General features: G+C 46.4%; 1 protein-coding gene across 4 annotated transcripts in view; it reads left to right on the forward strand.

Moving 5' to 3' along the window:
• The first annotated feature begins 336 nt into the window (after nucleotides 1-336).
• Nucleotides 337-19,584, forward strand: part of PRRC2B (proline rich coiled-coil 2B) — a 37,121-nt gene continuing 17,873 nt past the window's right edge. For 3 of the 4 annotated variants that reach the window (XM_059828963.1, XM_059828962.1, XM_059828964.1), the window contains exons 1-16: nucleotides 337-483; nucleotides 1,470-1,647; nucleotides 1,868-1,970; nucleotides 2,960-3,032; nucleotides 5,842-5,985; nucleotides 6,644-6,885; nucleotides 7,295-7,416; nucleotides 7,879-8,021; nucleotides 8,623-8,713; nucleotides 9,120-9,312; nucleotides 9,699-10,014; nucleotides 10,672-10,862; nucleotides 13,405-13,615; nucleotides 14,355-14,574; nucleotides 15,231-17,297; nucleotides 18,815-19,014. In XM_059828963.1, the coding sequence (XP_059684946.1) occupies nucleotides 369-483; nucleotides 1,470-1,647; nucleotides 1,868-1,970; nucleotides 2,960-3,032; nucleotides 5,842-5,985; nucleotides 6,644-6,885; nucleotides 7,295-7,416; nucleotides 7,879-8,021; nucleotides 8,623-8,713; nucleotides 9,120-9,312; nucleotides 9,699-10,014; nucleotides 10,672-10,862; nucleotides 13,405-13,615; nucleotides 14,355-14,574; nucleotides 15,231-17,297; nucleotides 18,815-19,014 (4,609 nt within the window). In that variant the 5' untranslated portion in view covers nucleotides 337-368. The remainder of the gene's footprint in view (nucleotides 484-1,469; nucleotides 1,648-1,867; nucleotides 1,971-2,959; nucleotides 3,033-5,841; nucleotides 5,986-6,643; nucleotides 6,886-7,294; nucleotides 7,417-7,878; nucleotides 8,022-8,622; nucleotides 8,714-9,119; nucleotides 9,313-9,698; nucleotides 10,015-10,671; nucleotides 10,863-13,404; nucleotides 13,616-14,354; nucleotides 14,575-15,230; nucleotides 17,298-18,814; nucleotides 19,015-19,584) is intronic. The other variant, XM_059828965.1, reaches the window with a different exon arrangement.

The raw sequence follows: 19,584 nt of genomic DNA on the forward strand, positions 1-19,584 counted from the left end.
CTTGTGCATAGCTGCTTATTGTTAGATTTACTCTTTTAAGGTGAGGACTATGTTGACTGCCCTCTTTTATATTCTCATACTTAAATAAGCTCACCTCTTTCAGCACTGGAGTGGCAGAAAAAAATTATGCTGACAACTGTGTTCCTGCAGTTCTTTTCATTTGGTTTATGAATCTTAAATCCCACAAGCTTCTTGTGACTAAAGAGGAAGGAGTTAAAACCTTGTAACTTAGCAGTTGTGCACATTTTACTTTTTACTTGTCTGTGGCTAAATAATCCATTTGATGGCATTCCCCTGGTTCTCTTTCATTAAAAGGCAGATCGGGAGCGGCGCAGAGAAATTTCCTTACTAGATGACATTTCATCGCAATGTCCGATCGTTTGGGGCAAATAACCAAGGGAAAGGATGGGAAAAGCAAGTACTCGACTCTCAGCCTGTTTGATAAGTATAAAGGAAAGTCAATAGAAGCTATCAGAACTACAGGTAAGAAATGCCTTCAGAAAACTCCTTTTGGTGTCTTCCAAGAGTGTTGTTGCAGAGCTAATTTAGGTTGTTGGCCCTGTGGGTAGGATGCCCAGTGGGAAGCAGCTGGGTTGCGGAACTGTTTGTGCTGATGTCTAAGCCTGTGTTTCGTTAGGACTTCAAGGAAAATGTCTGCAGTTCTTTGTGCTGCTGTTATTGCAGAGACATGGAGGTATTACGGCAAAACAGCTGCGGGACTCTTGGCCCTTTTGTTTAGCCTGTGTCCTTGCTGCAAAGTGGTCAGGTTGCAAACTTGAGTGAAAGCCTTACCGGCACCTTAGGCTATACCAAGACAGGGCAGTTAAGCTGACTGAAGTGCCTTAAGTTGGTCAGACCTTGTGTGAGGTGAGAGTCGAGGACTCCTTTAGGGAGGAACCTGAGTTAGTTTTGCGGTGGAGATGTGACCAAAAGTGGATGGTGGGGTCAAAAAACTGGAAACATTGCCTGGATTGGCTCTGGATTTGGTGTGGGCATAGAAGACCAAAGGAAATAAAATACCATCTTAATAAATGTCATCTGGTGGGTAGAGCTGGAAAATCTGGACCTCAGGACTCCTGGGTTAGATTACCAGTCTGTCTGCTAAGAGGTGGACTTGAATGGCCATTTTCCCAAGCTGTGAAAGGGCGATGCTGCTTCTCCTTGGTGAAATGAAAGAGGAGTATCTGCACAGGTAGCTAAAGGACTCTGTGGGCATCTTCTGTTAGGGAGAATTATTTCTTTCTCGCTCCTGACTGTTGCAGGAGGCTGCCTGTTAGCCAGCTGCTACGACAGATGGCTGCTTTGCCATGGTCCTGTGGGAAATGACCCGTATGTTGACATAGCAGCAGTGGTGCTGCTGCTTGTGTACAGTTCTGTTGGGACTGCACCCAGCCACAGTATGCTAATTAAGGTTACTTATCTAGCAGGATATAGCCCTCTGTGACCTGCCCTTGTTCCTTTCTCACTAGTTATTCCTAGACATGGCTTACAGAGTCTCGGGAAAGTTGCTGCTGCCCGGCGCATGCCACCTCCTGCAAACTTGCCTAGCTTGAAGTCTGAGAACAAAGGAAACGATCCCAACATCATTATAGTACCCAAGGACGGTACAGGATGGGCAAACAAGCAGGATCAGCCAGACCAAAAGAGGTAGGTAGAACTACTCTTTGCTAAGTTTTGTCAGGCAAGCAGCAGCAGTTGTGCACTGCTGTGCTATGTGTTGGATCTTACAGTGATGAGTTCTCTGTTGTCCATGCCATTGTAGAGCCAATGCTATCTTGATCTTTAGCAACTGCTATATTGCCAGAGTTGTTTGTCTGTCTCCTTGCCTTCCTTCCCCTTTGATCTCACCTCTGCTGTCTCTTTTCAGTTCCAGTGCGACGGCTGCACAGCTGCAGGAGTCGCTGCCGCAGCAGGGTTTGCAGAAATCTGTCTCCAATTTACAGAAGCCGACACAGTCAATCAGTCAGGAGGTAGGCGCAAGCAGTCTGTGACTGCCACCCTGCTTGCCCTGTCCCCAGACAGCTTGAGCGTTTTCTTTAATTGTCTGTGTTGCCTTGCGTAAGTAAGAGTTAGCAGACTGTAATTTACAGAACAGCTCCTGTATAGTCAATTCTTGTAGAATTGACTGTTTTGACTCCAAGTTACTGTGCCTCAGAAATCCTGTGCTGCAGTTAAGAGTATAATCCTGTGCATGTTACCTCTGTACCTTTCAAGTGTGTGCAGAAAGTCTAGCTTCAATCTAGAAAGAATGGCTGGAATGTGGGATGGCTGGTTAGCACTTGTAAACTATTTTACTTTGGGTCTAATTCAAGTGTCGCTTGGTGACAACAGACGCAGCTCTTGCTCCCAGCTGGGTGAGACTTGGTCATGTGGGAGAAGTAGCCAGTGTCAGGACCTGAAAAAAGCTAGTGACAAGTAAGAAAGCTTCCCCAGAGAGTGCAGGGACCTGGCCCCTCTGTGCTGCAGATTTCACACTTTTAGTTCAAAAACATTTCCCAAGCCTTGAGGTTCAGGGAAATTGGGACAGGAGTTATGTTTTGAAGACGAGAAGAGTGGTTAATGCATGAAAAAGTAGAGTAGCCTTCAAGCTGAGGTGTAGCACGGAACAAATCTAGAAGATTGAGGGACCATTTGGGAGAATGCAACAGAACAAAGGGAAAGCTTGATCAGAGTGGGAAAGCAAGAGGAATGGTTTGAGGAAATAGTTGGTGAATATGAGCAGAGGAGAGATAAGAGGCAGGGCAGAGAAGATGATTTTTGTGGTAGCATCTTAGTATGCAGGAGTGTGAAGCAACTAACTTTAGCCCCAACAAGAAGCTGGGGAGACCTGTGGCATCCAGTGACATCTGGGTGATCTAGAGGTCTGAATTGTAGCAGGTGCCAGCCAGGAAATGAGAAACAGTCATGAGACTTCACTGATCTGTGGGTGTTGGGGTTTTTTTTTGTGTTTTGTTTTCAGAGTACAAATTCAGTGCCAGGTGGACCAAAGTCATGGGCACAGCTGAATGGAAAGCCAGCAGGACAAGAAGGTGGTGAGTATGATAAACAGAAATGGAGCTGGGTGTGTGCCAGCTTCTCCCAGACAGGCATGAGATGGGGTGGACTCCATTTCTTCCTGCCCTCCCTGTCTAGACTGGTGTGGAATGGGACACAGCTGTCTTGGTTATAGTGCAGTGAGTCCATATGAGTCTTGGTTTCAATCTGTGTAGTGTGTTGGCTGGAATGATGCAACTGCATCTGTTTAGGTCTGCCAGTGCAAGACATAGCTTGAACAGAATGTGTCTCATTGCCACCATGAACCAGAATGATTTATGCACTTGGGAAGCAGCAGTGTGTTTTGGGAGGTGAAGGTTTTGAAGGAGAAGGGAAACGTTTTCCCCCTCATAAGCGTCTTCCACCAGCCCAGAGCAGTGTGGAATAAAGGTGCAGAAAACAGTGGAAGGGGGGAGGGATTGGTTTACAAGAAAAGAAGAAAGGAGAAGAGGGGACATTGGAGACTGGAAATGCATCTCCATGGTTAGTAGCATAGGGAGCTTCATCTAATTAGGTTGTCAAAAGTGAGGCTGTAATAATACTTAGGGAGGCTGTACAGAGTATCCTTGGTACAAGGGTATTACAGCATCAGTGAGTGGAAGTGGCATTGAAGCTGTTGCAGGATGCGCTTCCTTATACCTTGGCTGAGGCCTGTCTATTAAATCTCCCTGAGTAACTGTGCTGCTAATGGCTTCTGCTTGACTGAGGATCCTGAAGTAGTGTTAACATAAATCGAGAGTTTAGTTGTCTTCAAATGCATCCGTTTCCACAGAGGAGGTGGTTTCCAGCTGTGCTGAGTACTACCAGTAAAACTGTAGTGAGAATAGCAGCTCAGTTCCACTGTTTCAGTGTGAACAGATCTGGAACCATTCAGTTGTCGAGTGAGATTGCAGAGACAGTTAAAGAATTGAGACAGCTGTGGATTGCAGAAATGGAGAGGACAAGTTTATCCTCAATTAAATGAGTCCCTTAATGAGAGGGTGTTTCTTAAAGGCTAAATGTTAAAGCAGAGACTTGTGCTTGCCTGAGGTTGGTGGCCAGTGCAAAGACCATGTCTTGTTTGATTAATTGGTACTTTTTTGAGACTGTCGTTTTGTACAGTCGTTTTGAAGTCTGATCATCTAACAATGTTCTTAAAGATTTTTTTGAAAACTCATTCTAGGTTACACTTATCAATATAGAATTCTCAACCCAAGAAAAGAGTTGCATATGTGGCTAAGAGCAGCTTAATTAGAAGGTAACTGAATCACAGAAGCATCAGAAATCTGGCTGAAAGGACTTCTTAGGCCATCCCGTCCTCACACCTCTTCTCCAGTGGCATTGAACCATTGCCTTTCCTTCTAAGCTAATACAGCAGTTTCTAATATTATTGACAAAGAGGAAAGTCTTTTGCTTTTTGCTCTCTTCTAGGTATTACTGCTGTAAAATCTTTTTTGGAGGGTGTATCCTGAAGAAATGTGGTCTAGTAAATTAATAATGAACTGCTCCATGCCTGTGTCTTCTGTATAAGGGGCATTTGGAGAAAAACAAAAAGAGGCACCAAACTTTTATCAGTGTGATGCTGCCTAGGGTTAGAGTGCAAATTGTTAATGCCTGCATGTTAACAGTCATTACATTGTGCAGCCTTACCTGGGGGGTGGAAGTCTCCCTTGAAAGACACTTACATGTTAAAATTCTCATTGCCATTCTAGTTCAGTAGAATAGTGCAGTAGAAATCGGAACTCTCGGCACATCTCAGATATTTTGTGGTGTATTTGCGAAATGTCCTTGTGTATTCTCATCTGTCCAAAATATTTGAACATGTTACGTGCAGCAGTTGCAGTGTCTTCCCTGGAAGTCTTCAGATGGGAGGTCCTGTGCAGTGTGCAAGTTCCAGAAAGTGAAAATTACTTAAGCCAATCCTTCTTGACTCTTTAGGGCCAGGAGGGATAAAGATAGATGAGACTCTTTTGCCAGGTCTTCAGTACACATTGCTGATACTTCTAACATGGTAATTCTGAAATGCCCTTTTTAAAAAGAGCATTAGCCAAGTAACACCGAGAAACAGTTCTCGAAAAAGCATTTTTTTTTTTTAATGTTGAGTAGTGCAATGATGCTGACCATTTCCTTTTGTTCAGTGTTGTCTTGCCAACAGATTTAGGAGAATTGCTGTGTTTTGTTTTCCAGTCACTGGCAGATCCTTAGAATGGACAGAAAGCTGTCATTCTAGGGTGGCTGATGACTCGGCAAGACAATTTGCCAATGACTAGAAATTAACCTGTCCTGATCTGGCCGGTGAGCTGCATCTTAAAAATGCTGCAGCAGGAAGGAGAGTGGGGTATAGTGTATAGCATTCGGTCCTTATCTGTGGTCTTTCACTGAGTATACTGCCAGAAATCTTAACAATAGACTTCCCCAGTAGAGTGAGATCTGAGCAGAAAGAGTCTGAATAGAAATGTCAAATACTTAAGAGGATATCATCTATAAGCGGTCTTGCAGAATTTATATCTCTGCTTCAGTCTGAATTTTGTACTTTACAAAAATAATGGGAAGCTGAGAAAGTTCACTCTGACTCCATTGAACATGAGAATTTAAATGAAGAGCCCAAGTTAAGAGTGTGGGAGTACTGGGTGAGGACATGTGTTGTCGTGTTGGTGACAGTGTCTGAGAGTGTTTTGGATGTGAGCTGAGGTGCTGGTACGATAGTAATTTGGGTTTGAATGTGCTGGAGGCCCAGATTCTCAGGAAACGCGTTTCCAGGCTGATCTCGTAAGGGAATTGAAAGAGTGGAAAGATCTTCTCTGAGTCCCACACTTATTTGTCTGACAGGTTCAAGGGCCTCAAGCCGACTGTTATCCTTCTCTCCCGAGGAATTTCCGACGCTGAAAGCAGCTGGCGAGCAGGACAAGGTTGGCAAAGAAAAGGGCGCCTTAGATCCGTCGTATGGGCCAGGACCAAGCCTCCGCCCCCAGAGTAAGTGAATGATTGTGTCTTTCTGCCTTATCCCAGCTCATAACGCCATAGACTGTGTTTTGGGCAGGGGGATGCCAGTTCACAGTAGTATCAGATATTCCATCCTTACATTTCCTTTTATCTTTTTATGAGCTCACGTGTGTCAGGCTGCTTAGCAAATGACCACAGATTTGCTTGTAGTGCTGATGTTCGCTGCCCGAGTTCTGTGGTCCAGACAGCCAAGTATGGACTGTTGTCTACTACATTGTTTCATAAAAATTGCTGTGTGATGTTGCAAAGCAGGCCCCTTACCCCAGGCTAAGGGAGAGTCAGAAGTGAAATGGGTGGGTGGTGTAATGTGACTTCTCTTTGAGTGTTTGTGCATGATCTAATTGGCCTTAATTCTGTAGGGTAAGAACTATGGAGATGGGGAGCAGAGTTGGTTGGAATTTAGGCTTATTGACAAATAAGGACACCACTGGTGCGGCAGTTACTTAGTAGTGGCTGATGCTGCTAGTGTCTTAGGAAAATAAAAGCATTTGGAAATTTTCCTTTGTCCCTGATGGTTTTTCTACATGCTCAGTATAATTAGGGCTTGACCAGAGTATTGGAGTTTCGAGACTTTTTGGCAGAGTGACTATCTACATTTATGTTAATATAGTTATTACTTCCTTTCCAGATGTCACCAGTTGGAGGGAGGGCGGTGGGAGGAACATAACCTCTGCCACATCTCTGACCGCCTCCCCTGCTGAGCTGGGCAGCAAGACCTCTAGCACGGGAGACGGAGCCCCCTCCTCAGTGACTACCAGCGATCCGAAGGAGCCGTCTCTCCGCCCAGCTCAGCCTGTCCGCAAAGGGGCTTCGCAGTTCATGGGAAACGTCTACCAACCACCTACATACCATGACATGCTACCTGCTTTTGTAAGTTGCCCTTTCCCCACATCTGCGTGATGTCCTTGCTTCCTATAATGTGGGAGGGAGGGGGTTGAAGAATTCAGCTGAGAGATTTCTTTTCTGGACTCTCAGTTGGTTCCCAGGGCTTGCTCAGGGATCCTTCTCTTGATCTGTTTTAGTTTCCCCTGTTGTGCATTTACCCTTTCATGCTAGAATAGTGTAGCACAGCCTTGCTCAGCCCAAGGAAAAGTTGTTGCTTTCCCTCTAGAGCTGGAAAGGGTAACCATTAGCACGTGGTCTGTTAGGCAGCCAGACGTGAAATGTTTGTTTTCCCTTTGTGCGGATGCAGCTACTGTGTTCATGTTGTAACCTAATCTGGGTAAACCTTCCTGTGGCAGAGAGAAAAACCTGACTATTCTGCTTTGCCTTGTTCCAGATGTGTCCACAACAGCCAACTGAGACCCCTGCATCGCTGGACCGAGGGTCTTTCCCCCTTCCTCAGCTTCGGCTTGAGCCCCGGGTACCTTTCAGACAATACCAGATGAATGACCAAGATGGGTAAGGCTGCCATGACTGTCGTACTTTGAGATGCAAGTTCAGGGTGTGACATGAACCTTAAACTATGCAAGAATTTGGGCCAAGGATCCAGTTGCGTGGGTGAAGCTGCAGGCAGCCACAGAGGAAACCTGGTTTTTACCCAAAGCAGCAGCACTTTGCTCCAGCTACAGCAGCATCTGAAATGTTGCAGGACTGCCAGCACTGTGTGTCTGAAGAGCATGTGGATGTGAGAAGTAGTTGTGTGTGATCCTGAACTGGAACGGTTGCAGCTCTCATCTGTAAGCCCTGGGAAGTGGGTACCATGTAGACAAGGGAAAGAAACTGCTGGACAGGGAGAGAAACTTGGAGCCCTTGTATATAATTGCATGGTAGAAAAGGACTGATTGACTGTTATGAACTCAGCTCGACATTCTTTTCTTTACTGTTTGCTGTTTCTAACCATTTCTTTGTATTTCCCTGTAGAAAAGAGAACAGGCTCAGCCTGTCTCGCCCAACACGTCCAGTTCGGCAGCAAGTAGAGCGAGCACCTCGGCCCACCATTATCAATGCGGAGAATCTAAAGGGGCTGGATGAACTAGACACTGATGCGGATGACGGATGGGCAGGTAAAGTGCTTCCATTCTTCAGCTTCAGGCCACAGATTAGGAGGCAAAGCAAAGTAGTTACTCCTCTCCGAAGCATGAAATAGCCAGGGTATTCTGGTGGCTCGGTTTCACTGCCACAGAAGGGAGGAGGGGAAGCAAAGAGTGATCTGTGTAGTTGTGAATTTGCTGTTGGTGTAAATGATGACACAATGGATCCTTCTGATCCTTCCATCACACTGTACTCAAGGAACTGGATCTGAAGACTCCTAAAAGCTGACAACACCAAACAGCAGTATGGCTGCTGGGAAGAAGAGTTAGTTCTCCCTTTTCAGTCATGGTGTTCAGTATCCAATTACACACAGTGTATCTTAGTGGCTGTGTCCTCATTTGCAGCCCCCATTCCCAGACTGCTTGCTGCTCCTCTTCTGGGACCAGCCCAGCTGTTCAGTCCACACTACTCGCATAATTTCCAGTACCTGTGGTGGACATTCAGTTTTCAGAGTAGTTTATGCTAAGCCTGTGCATTCTCTGGCTTAGTGCCAGAGAAGGCATAAGCTTTATCAGAACAAGGGACCTGTTTCTTTCCGTTCATGGTATCCATTCTCCAATCTTCCCTTTGTAGGCATTCATGATGAAGTGGATTACTCAGAGAAACTGAAGTTTAGTGAAGATGAGGAAGAAGAAGAAACTCTTAAAGATGGACGACAGAAGTGGTAAGAAGTGGTTGTATTCGCACCTACAGTTGTTTCAGTAAAAGTAAACAATACCAGGATCTTTTTAAAACTTGTTCTAAATCTTGAGGCTTGGTCCCCCAATTCGTACTGTGACTTTGTTGATTCCACTGGCCGTTGTTTGAGTGGGCTTCAAGGATATGCGTAGGTCTCGAAGCTGAGTGCCAGGATGCCAGGCTTTTTTCCTCTTTCTGTGTCTCATCTTTACCCTGCTGCGCAATAGTAATGTTAATCTTTATGCACCTTAGGAGTAAAAGCGCATTGCTTGTTCTGCTGGTTTGGTTTTTTGATCTTTCTGTTACAGTCAGTTGCCTTTGCCACTTGATAAGACTGCGAATGCTTTTTGAGGCAAGTAGCAAATGTCACATAAACAGCTTTGCTATTACAGGAACAGCTGGGATCCCAGAAGGCAGCGACAGTTGTCACTGAGCTCCGCAGACAGTGCAGATGTCAAACACACCTTGGAGGAAGGAAAGAATTGGGGCGACTCAGTTGCCTTGTCCCGGACAGTCCGGAAAGTGCAGGATTCACAGCAGCCTCCGAGGAAGCTGAATGGCTGGAGCTCTTCGTCTGAAAGCCAGGTAGGTTGAACTCACGTGAGTGGGCTTGTGCTGCTGGATGCGAAGCATTGCTGTCCTTAAGAGGCCAGTTTGACATTTTATTGAAAACAGGATGCTGATGAATTTCTCAATTCTTTTTATATCCAGCTGGAGAGAAATCCATCTGCATAGCACTCCCACTAGAGAAAAGAAATTGAAGCTGGTCCAGAGCAGTGGGGTTGTCAGACAGTGAGAAGATGGAGCTATTGAACCAGATAGCAGTAACTCCCCCCACCAAAAGGGGGATTTGCGTGCATGAGGATAGAGGGGAGGGAGTCAAGAGGGGATTTTTTCAGTGTGGGATGCAAAGCTCAAGATACAGGAGATGTTTGGGTCATGCTTATTGAGGAATGTTTTTCCTTTGGCAGAAGCCCACACTGGGAAGTATTCTCAGACAGCAGTCCCTCGAGGATAAAGAAGAAAAGGTGCCACTGAGACAGAAGTTTGTGCACTCTGAGATCTCTGAAGCTGTCGAGAGAGCCAGGAGGCGACGGGAGGAGGAGGAGCGGCGAGCCAGGGAGGAGCGTCTGGCAGCCTGTGCTGCAAAGCTGAAGCAACTTGATCAGAAATGCAAACTGGCTCAGAAGAGTGGGGAGACCCAGAAACACACTGAGAATGAAGACCTGCGACCCCCAAGCACAGAGAAAAATGCTGTGCAAGAGAATGGTCATGCTTTCCGTAGAGGTAAAGAAATATTGCTTGCTTCACCTTGTAAAAACTGCTTTTTTGCCATTGTGCCCATCTCTTACCTGAAGCGTGGGGGAGTTCCTGGGACAGAGCATTTGGAGTGTAACTTCAGTTGCGCTTGAGAAATCAGCTGCTTCTCGTATTCTGCAGAGTATTTTGGATTGGTGATGAAGGTTCATTTAAAAAAAAAAAAAAATCCTATTAAAACAAGTGCAAACTTCTTTGGTTGCCTTTATGCTTAGTCAGCTGTGCTAGCAGAGGCCTTGCTGGAGTGGGCCTCTTGATCTTCTCAGGATTGGATGATGATACTGAGAAAGTGCTTGTGGGCCACAAATCAGAAAATCGGTTCTCAGTAAGTGCTGGCAGGTTTAAGGAGTAACAGGGGAAATAGACTTTTCCCCCAGTGCTTAAGCAGAAGGCTGATGGCAGAGGAGGATCTCTGAATTTATTGCTAAAATAAGATGAACGAAGCCCTTTAGAGCTGTCAAGGCAAATGGGGGAGATTGTGTGTGAGGTGTTATATGTGATTATAATAAAGTTCAACCACGTAATGCAGTCAGGACATGCCCACACCCGTGTATGTTGTGGTGCAGTGGTGCACTCGCAAGCTCTGTCATGAGCAGGGCTCTTCAAGGCTTATTTTCTTCTCTGCAGCAACCCCTGAGTTTCATACACAGGATGTCTCTGTTGGCTATCTGGAAGAGAAGACTCCTGCTCCAGCAGCAGCAGCCCAAAGCAGCAGTGAGGAGGAGCTCAGAGAAGCTCCCTCCCCAGCACAGGAATTCAACAAATACCAGAAGTCTCTTCCCCCACGATTCCAGAGGCAGCAGCAGCAACAGCAGCAGGTAATAGGTGTGACACTCCCACCCCTCTTCCTTTGGACCCCCACCAAACCGTTGTTTGGTTGGTTCTTGATACAATTGCACAACAAACTAACCAACCGCCTTTGGGCTGGGAGGTGATAAATGGGAGTTTTACCCTGCCCTTTTTCAGTACTTTTGATCACAGATGTATCCTGTCTGGCAGGGCTAAAGGGCTCTATATAGGTTACATAAATTTTATGTGCACCCCGTGATGCTGGCGCTGTTGTGGTTAGGTCTTCCTGTGGCTGGGGAGAGGCATGGGCAGGCCAGGTTTGTCTCTTGCCTGGGAGAAAAGGAGACGCTGCTGTCAGAAATGTTGACTTGTCTTGCACGGTTGTCTGGGTGTCTCCTGACGACGTGAAATCTTAGGACTGTGTGGTTTGTAGCAGAACTCTGGTTTGCAAATGTGTGTATGCAGGAGAAGCTGGGGATGTTCCCCTTCCCATGTCCAAAGTCAAGAGAGCAGCAGTGGCTACTTTAGTACTTGCTGTAGGTCTTATCCAGTGAAGTCTCTAATGCCTTTGGCAGTGAACCTGGTGAACATCTGTTCTTACTCCCTGGCACAAGATGAGAGCTGCTGTTCTTCAGCACTGCTACAGTGGCAGGGAGCTGAATGGATATACAGGCCAAGGGAAAGGAAAACCTTCAGGGATCAGCTGCTTCCATTTCACTTTGCAGTTTCCGTGCCCTTACCCTGGTAGGTATGGGCAGCCATTGGCTTGCTGGGGCAAACTGTGCTTAGGTTGGCAGGTGGTTGGACTCTGCTTCTGGGCTGAATGTGAGAGTTGTGAAGCGGGACACTTCTCGTTCCATCTCCTGTCTTTGCAGAGAGGTGGTCCTCTACATCTGCTCTCATCTTCTACCTACCCAACTTTTTTTCTGTGAGGCTCTTTCAAATCAGTATTTTCTTTGCACCATAAATATGTTTAGTCTTAATTGTTAATTTTTGTTTCATTGAAAACTCTCTCCTGGGGCTCTGAGAGATCAGCCTGAACAGATTAGTATGTCTTGCATCTTGCCCAGACTTACAGTGCTGTATGTGCCTTGCATACTGTTCAGCTCTTCCAGATGCAGTGAGCCTCCTTACGGCAGCTGAGTCAAAGCAAGGGACAGAATATCCAGGCTGGAGATAATGCAAAATTAATTGCCATTCTTCAAGAATAACCACTTGAAATGTGATATAATCAACGCTGCTGCAAACCTCAGTGAAGAGCTCACATTTGGCTTTTGCTTGGAAACTCAGTAATTGCCCTTTTATGGATGTTCCCCTGTGCTTGTTACTGGGCAGTTGACATTTTCATGATTCAAATGTACAGCAGCAAACGCTGCTAATGTTAATCTTTAAAAGAGGTGCTCTTAAACTAAAAATAATTGGATGTCTTTGCTGTCATGCTAATAATACCACAGGTCGTTGCTACTGGAAGAACATGAAATTTTCATTTTATTTTCTCTTATCCTCTGTGTCGTTAATATATATGAGGCAGTTTGTATTTTGGATGGCTTGGATCGTTGCTTTGGTAGCAATGGTTCCATGAAAAGAACAAAATAAAAAATAGTCTTGGTATCATTAATGAAATATTGTCCCCAAGGTACTGGAGCACTAGATAACTCGGATATAATCTTTGTATTTATCTGAGTTTCTCTTTTGCCATAATGATATGTCAGGTTCAGGTTTAAGGGTGTCGCTCTTGCTGTGCAATAGGTGATTGGCTTTTTTATAAACAATTACAGTATCTGACACTGTTGTAAGCTTAGTAAGAAAAGATGGTGGAAAGTTTGACAGGTAAATCGACGGCTTTCATGTTAATTGGTTCTGTTTACCTTTTGAAAGCTTTCTTCAATACACAAAGCTCCTGTCAAATATAGGTTCTTCTTGGACCTTTAGCAAAAGTTAAATGTCAGATCAGATTAACATCATGACAGTCCTCAAATAAAGGAAGGTGGCCTGGCCATGTGGGAGATGGGACACAACCCGAAGGTGTCAGCCCAACTCTGGAGGATGCACAGGAAATACTATAAAATATTAATAGCTCTCTTAATTGAGTTTAGATTGTTCTTATCTAATCTGTTCGGCTAACATGAGTAAAACTAATATATATGCATGCTGAATAACTTATAATTGCATTTCCTTCAAAGAGCAACATCTTCTAAAGTATTTGGTTCCGATTAGGAAATTGTGTTTGACAGGAAGCTGTCCCATATCTCATAGAAGCATTGAGAAAATGCAGACTCCAGTCTTGAAGTGATCCCTTGCGTTTGGCCGTGTAGTGTGACCCATACAGGTGTGAGATTCTGGCTGCACTTCTGGCTTCAACATATTCTGGCTGTTCCGGGTATTTGGAGAATTACAACTGCCACGTTCCCAGTTGGTGGTGAATTGCCCTTATCTGCTCTACCCTCCCATCTGATCTGTTTTTGAGCCTCTATCATGTGGAGTGTGTTTTCCTTTGGCTGGCCAGTTTGCAGGTGTGATTCCTGGCACCTTGACCGTTCATGTCAAACGGCCCATCCTTCTTCCCTGCAGGAGCAGCTGTACAAGATGCAGCACTGGCAGCAGCAGCAGCAAGTCTATCCTCCCCCATCCCATTCCCATCCCCAACGGACATTCTACCCGCCGCACCCCCAAATGCTTGGCTTTGATCCTCGCTGGATGATGATGCCCTCTTATATGGACCCTCGCATGGCCCAGAGTCGCACCCCCGTGGATTTCTATCCTTCAGCCCTTCACCCTTCAGGTAAGGTGTTTTCAATGTTTCCCTTTATCATGGCTGTTGAGTTGGTCCATATCAGGAAAGGTGCTGTGCTTCACCCATCTTACTTCTGTCCAGACTTTGTGTCCTGGCTGGCTGTGATTGACCTTCTCTAAGGATGAGAAAGTGTCAGTTGCAGTGAGAGCTGGTGAGGGAACAGAGGAGGTTGGGAAGGAGGACACCTGCCTGTTCATCCCCTGCACTGCAATGGGAGATCTTCCCTAAAAGCTTTAGAGCCTTAGTGGGTGTAAAAGCAGATCGTGCCCATTGGAGGAAAAGGATCAGTTTGCGAGTTCCTGTAGTCATGTGAAATCTTAGTAGACACCCTTTAAGAAATGTGATGGAGAAATCCTGTGGTTCCTGAGCTGTGTGCTCCTAGCACCATCCTACCTTGTTACTGATCTTCAGAGGTGTGAATGTAAACAGCAGGATGTATTCCCTTGAGTTTGTTCCTTGAGTTTGTGGTTTGTTTTCACACACCTGCTTGCTTCCAAGCCAGTGATGGTGTGTAGAGTTCTGTGCAGGCTGGGCTCTGAAAGCTGTGTCACCTCCTGTATCACTCCAGGTGTATTTCCCAAGCACAGGCTCCGCTCTACCAGAAAGGTTTCTGTGGCTGCAGTCACCTGCTGCCCTGGAAGGAAAGGGAGTCAAGCTAGCTGGGGATTGTTAATTCTTCTTGGCTATGAGATCCTAGTGTTAATGGTATGAACTCTGTTATGACCAGGAATTATGAAGCCCATGATTCAGCAGGACTCCATCGGTGGGAGCAGCTGTCGGTCTGAAGATCAGAATTGTCAGGGAGGGCAGGCAGAAAGGAAAACTGCTGCCTTGGACCCTGTGCCAGTGTGGGGCCAGGAGAGCTACACATCTCTGCAGAGCAAAGGGTACTCTCTATCACATCAAAAACAAGCTGACAACATGACGATGGAGGGGCTGCATGCCAGGTGAGTGCGGAACTCCCCTGTCCTCATGCATGCTCTGATGGGAGGTGCTGGCATAAGTCCTCCTACTGAAAAGCAGGTGTAGAGTTGACCCAAAAGATATCTCTGAACAGGCCAAGGTACTGATCTGGTAGCACCCTTACTCTGCTGAGTGTTTATGTCATGGAGGTGCTTACAGACTGAGCTATTCAGAGTTTTTTCTATCTGATGCCAGTCAAGGCTGTGACCAGCTTGGACCCTGTTCAGTAGGAGAGAGGCACTTGTCACCTACATGGGTAGGTACAGAAAACAATGAGTCAAAAATTCTGATACTTTCTAGTTTGTCTCCTAATTTTGGGGGATTTTCTGAAACCAATTCCTTGTTTTCAGATCTCCACATATGTTGGAGGCTGAATCTCCCTTTATTTCTTAAGTTTGCTGCCCATCATAGGAACTGCTTTCTTTATCATCCATTGATTTGACAAACCAGGCAGTACAGCCTGGGGCCACAGTAGATCTGTCCAGCATTCAGGTATTTATAGGTTCATTGCCTCATGATTTAGAACAAACACCAATTTATTTATTTGTTTCCATCTCTTGTGCCTTGCCTGGGCCCTTGGAGACCTGCTGCGCTCTGCATTAGCTGACTTTCTTTTGCTTGTTGTTTGTTTCCTTCTCAGGAATGACAGTTACTCTGCTGCTCCTGGAAGGCCAGAGAGTCTGAGCACCCAGCGAGATCTCTTTGAGGAAAGAGGGGAGGAGTATTTGAATGCTTTTGACAAGAAGGCCCAAGCAGACTTTGACAGCTGCCTGTCTTCTCAGAGGATAGGCCAAGATATCTTGTTTCAGCATCAGGAGACCGTGCAGGAAACCTGTCCTGCTGGCAACCGCCATGCAAACTTGAGGTGTTCGCCCCTAGAGCCCGATTTTATCCAAGCAGAGAAGAAGCCTGAATATAACGGCTGGGATATCAGCCACCATCAGAAACCTGCAGAGACTGCAGCGGAAGTTGCTGAAGAAGTGCCTAGGGATGAGCAGTCATTCAGTGCTGACCCGTGGAAGAAAGAAGGAGCTAATACCAAACAGCCCACTGAAGAGACAACAGAGTGGGCTCCTGAGAACCGGAACACGAGTGGTCAGCACCAGGAGCAAATGGGGAGGACACGGCGATCAGGCCCGATTAAAAAACCAGTCCTGAAAGCCCTCAAGGTGGAAGAGAAGGAGAAGGAGATGGAGAAGGTTAAACTGGAGGGAGAGGACACTTCACGCCCACTGAAGGAGAAGGTGGCTGTACAGAAAGTAGAAAATGAGTCAGATGATTCTGCAGCCTTGCTGAACTCCACACGTTACCTGCTGGATGATAAAGGTTCTTCCCAAGCCAGCCTTACCCGAGAGGCTGAGAAATCCCAAGAGGAAGAAGAAGAAGAAGAAGAGGAGGAAGAGAAGCCAGAAAGAACCTGGGAGAACAAACTATCCAGAGAGTCCGGTGATCTCCCTCCCACAAAAAGAAACAACTGGATCTTCATTGATGAGGAACAAGCCTTTGGTGGGAGAGGTCAAGGGCGTGGGCGAGGGAGAGGCTTCAGAGAGTTCACTTTCAGAGGCCGAGGCACTGTTGTGGGCAGCCGGGGAGTCTATAACAACCAGCGGAGCAGCCGAGGACGAGGGCTTCGCGAGTTCAACCAGCCAGAGGACTTCCCCAGAGGCAAGCCAAGGCGCCGGATTGCGAGTGAGACGCACAGTGAAGGGTCAGAGTATGAGGAGCTCCCCAAGCGTCGCCGGCAGAGGGGTTCGGAAAACAGCATTGAAGGCTCTGTGCTGGACAGGGAGGACAGTGATTTGAAAAAGGGAGACTTCAAAGAGTCTTGGAGGTCCAACAAAATCTATTCAGATGATCACAGCAGTCTGGATCCTAAGATGAGGGCTCCAAGAGCTTTTGGGAGATCACTGCCACCAAGACTAAGCAACTCTGGCTATGGGCGAAGGGGTTTCATGGGTAAGGAGCCCACCCAGTGGCAAGGCAGGAGTGGGGGAGCAGGGTGGCAGGAGTACAGCCACACCTCTCCATCAGACACTTTTGGGAGCAGGCAGCAGTCTGACAGGGACTACATTCAGGATTCTTACAAACACGTGGATTCCTTCTCCAGCCGGGTTTTTGATGAGAGTCATCTGGATGACAAAAGGCACTTTTTCCAGGAGGATTACTCAGCGGATCAGGAGAACATAGAGAACAGGCCATTCAGGAGGCGGCGTCCCCCCCGACAAGACAAGCCCCCGCGATTCAGGCGCCTCAGGCAAGAGAGGGAATCGGTTGGCCAGTGGAACCCCGAGGAGGGAGGCCCCAACTTGCTGCCCAGCCAGTGGCCTGGAAGACCCAAGCTGACCACCACAGAGAAGAGCAGCATCTCGGGCAGACGATCTCCTGAGCTGTCTTACCAGAACTCATCGGACCATGCCAACGAGGAGTGGGAGACAGCATCTGAAAGCAGCGACTTCAGCGAGCGGCGGGAGAGGCGAGATGGAGTTTCAGAGAGCGAAGGCCAGCTGGACGGTGGCCTTGGGAGTGGGAGCTTGGGAGAGAAGAGGGAACTAGCGAAGAGGAGCTTCTCAAGCCAAAGGCCGCTTGTTGACAGGCAGAGCCGCAAGGCCGAGCCAGCAGGGTTTGCCGAGCAGTCTGTCAGGACTGGTGTAGGAGCAGCTTCCAGATATGAGACCCAGCAGAACGGGACACTGATAAAAAGCAAAAGGTAAAGTTGCATTCTGATGTACAGATATCTGTTGTCTGATACGCAGATATTGGAGGAGTGGAGAAGGGCTGGACTGTGGGTGAGGAGCTGGTGGCTGTGTTTCTTTTCATCTAGTGCAGCTGACTTCCAGCACTGTTTATCCAACCTTATGACATCCAAGGGTTTCATCATTGTCTATTTTACAACTGATTGATGCCTTTGCTTCCATGCTAGGAATCCAGGTTTATGGAAATTGCTGAGACACTGTGGGCATGACATGTGCTGCTGCTCTTTACCTTAGTTTTGGGCCAAGACAGCTCTCTACTCTCTGGACTGCCGCTCAGTAGAGGCATGAAAGATAATGAAGGAAATCCTGGTCCTTAACTCCAAACTTACAGTGTCCTTCCTCTCCTATCATGGGTCCCCAGCAGAGTGTAGCAAAGCACAAAAGTGAGGGTTGGGCTTTCCTGGGATAAGTTGCTGTGAGCTGTGCAGGTTGAGCACAATGTGTGACGTTGCTACTCCTAGCTTTGCCTGAGCAAGTATTTTCTTAGACCTTAGTGGAGACTGGTGATGAATGGCAAGCAGTGCTGTGTGTTCCTAGCCTGGTGGGAGGAGTTCCTCCTGAGAGTATTTTAAGACAACTCTAATGCTAGGGAATCAGTATTTCCTTGCAAGTGTCTTGTGAAGAATCTGGTGATCAACAAGACGCTGGGTTAGGCGGGCCTTGGTCCTGGGCCAGTTTGACAGCTCCCTTGTTACCCTTTTCCTTTAACAGGAACAGGAGAAAGAGTGTTGTGCAGCTGCATTGTATTGGGTTTAAAGCACTGATAAATAGGCAACTTGTTCTTTGTTTTCTGTCTTCTTGTGATCTGTCTCCTGCAACTCCTGGATCTAGTAACTAATAGTAGTTTATATGGAAATAAGGGAGAGGAGAGCTGGTGTCTGGAAAGATGCGTGCAGGTAGAAAGGGAAAGTAAGAGAAGAGGGAGGCTTTTTTCCCTTCTCCTTTAAGCATGCCTCTTGTGAGTTGAACACTTGGGAATGATGTATGGATGGTGGTCAAATAGACAAAAAGATTCTGGGAGAAACAAAATGGGAATTTATTTGCTCAATGTCATCAGCCTCTCCCCATCTCCTTTCCCCTCATGCAATGCTTGCCAAGAAATGCATGTTGATTGCAAAGAGAAACAGGGGGGCTGTTAGAGCAGTGTCATAGGAGGGTAGGAGACACTGTACAGAAGCACAGAGCCCTCCTTGTAGGGATAAGCTAGGGTATTAGCTTTGTTGCAGGGGCAGCATGTTGATTGACTCATGAGTACAGGTGGTTTTCTGTTTCCATCCCACTTCCCCAGTAACATCCTTGTAATGGGCTGTGTGCTCAGAATTTAATGTCTGCTTCAGTTGAGCAAAGGCTGGGGCAGGTTGAGATACGATTAGAAAACTGGTAAAGAAAATATAGCCCATATGTTTTCTTCTCGCTACTTTTACTCATCTTCTAGTGACAAATCTAATTCCTTTCCCTTCTTTCCTTCTAGGTCTCCAGAAGAAGGAGGGGGCCTTGGCAACACCAGTGGTGGGAGCAGCCACTCCATTTACAGCTTGGATAGGGCCTCCCATGCGAACTCAGAGAGCACTGAGGGGCCAGGTAAAAAGCCAGAGAAGGAGCCCAAATCCACTGTGCAAAGAGCAAGTGAGAAGGGAGAGGCCTTGTCACAGTTTGAACTGAGTTATGGAAGTGAGTATCTTAATTCATTTGTTTCTTTAAAGGGGTAACACATTGTGGCTGACTTCAAGCCAGGCGAATTCTGTCCAGTGTACTTTTAAATATCAGGTTAGATTTTTTCCATTTATTTACACAAACATGAAAATTCTAGTGTATCTAAATAGGGAAAACTTGGGAGACGAAGATGGTTTTAAATTTTAAACCCAAACTTTCAGCCAGATCTGACAGTCTCTCTAGTGTTTATTCTAGAGAAAGTTTAGTTTTAGGGAGAATATTTCCATATTTCCCTGTAAGATGTTAAATTTCAAGCCCAAAATACCTTATGTAGTGTGAAGGAAGTTGAAAGAGTATCCAGAGTGAGGAATTTGAGTTCATGGCAGGGAGGCAAGAAACTAGTATCTCTGAAACCATTGGCATTAGGCTTTTTGCTGTTCGTAGAACTGAGGTTTTACATCCAGAGGTGCTGGGCGTGTTTTCAAAAGTTCCTGTGTCTGCTTTGTCCTTGCTAGTATTTGGAAAGGTATGAGGTTTTTTGCAACTGATACTACAGCTAAAGTTACCTGAGTTACCACATGGCTCATG

Source organism: Gavia stellata, chromosome 24, assembly GCF_030936135.1.
Source record: "Gavia stellata isolate bGavSte3 chromosome 24, bGavSte3.hap2, whole genome shotgun sequence".
NCBI classification, from domain to species: domain Eukaryota; kingdom Metazoa; phylum Chordata; class Aves; order Gaviiformes; family Gaviidae; genus Gavia; species Gavia stellata.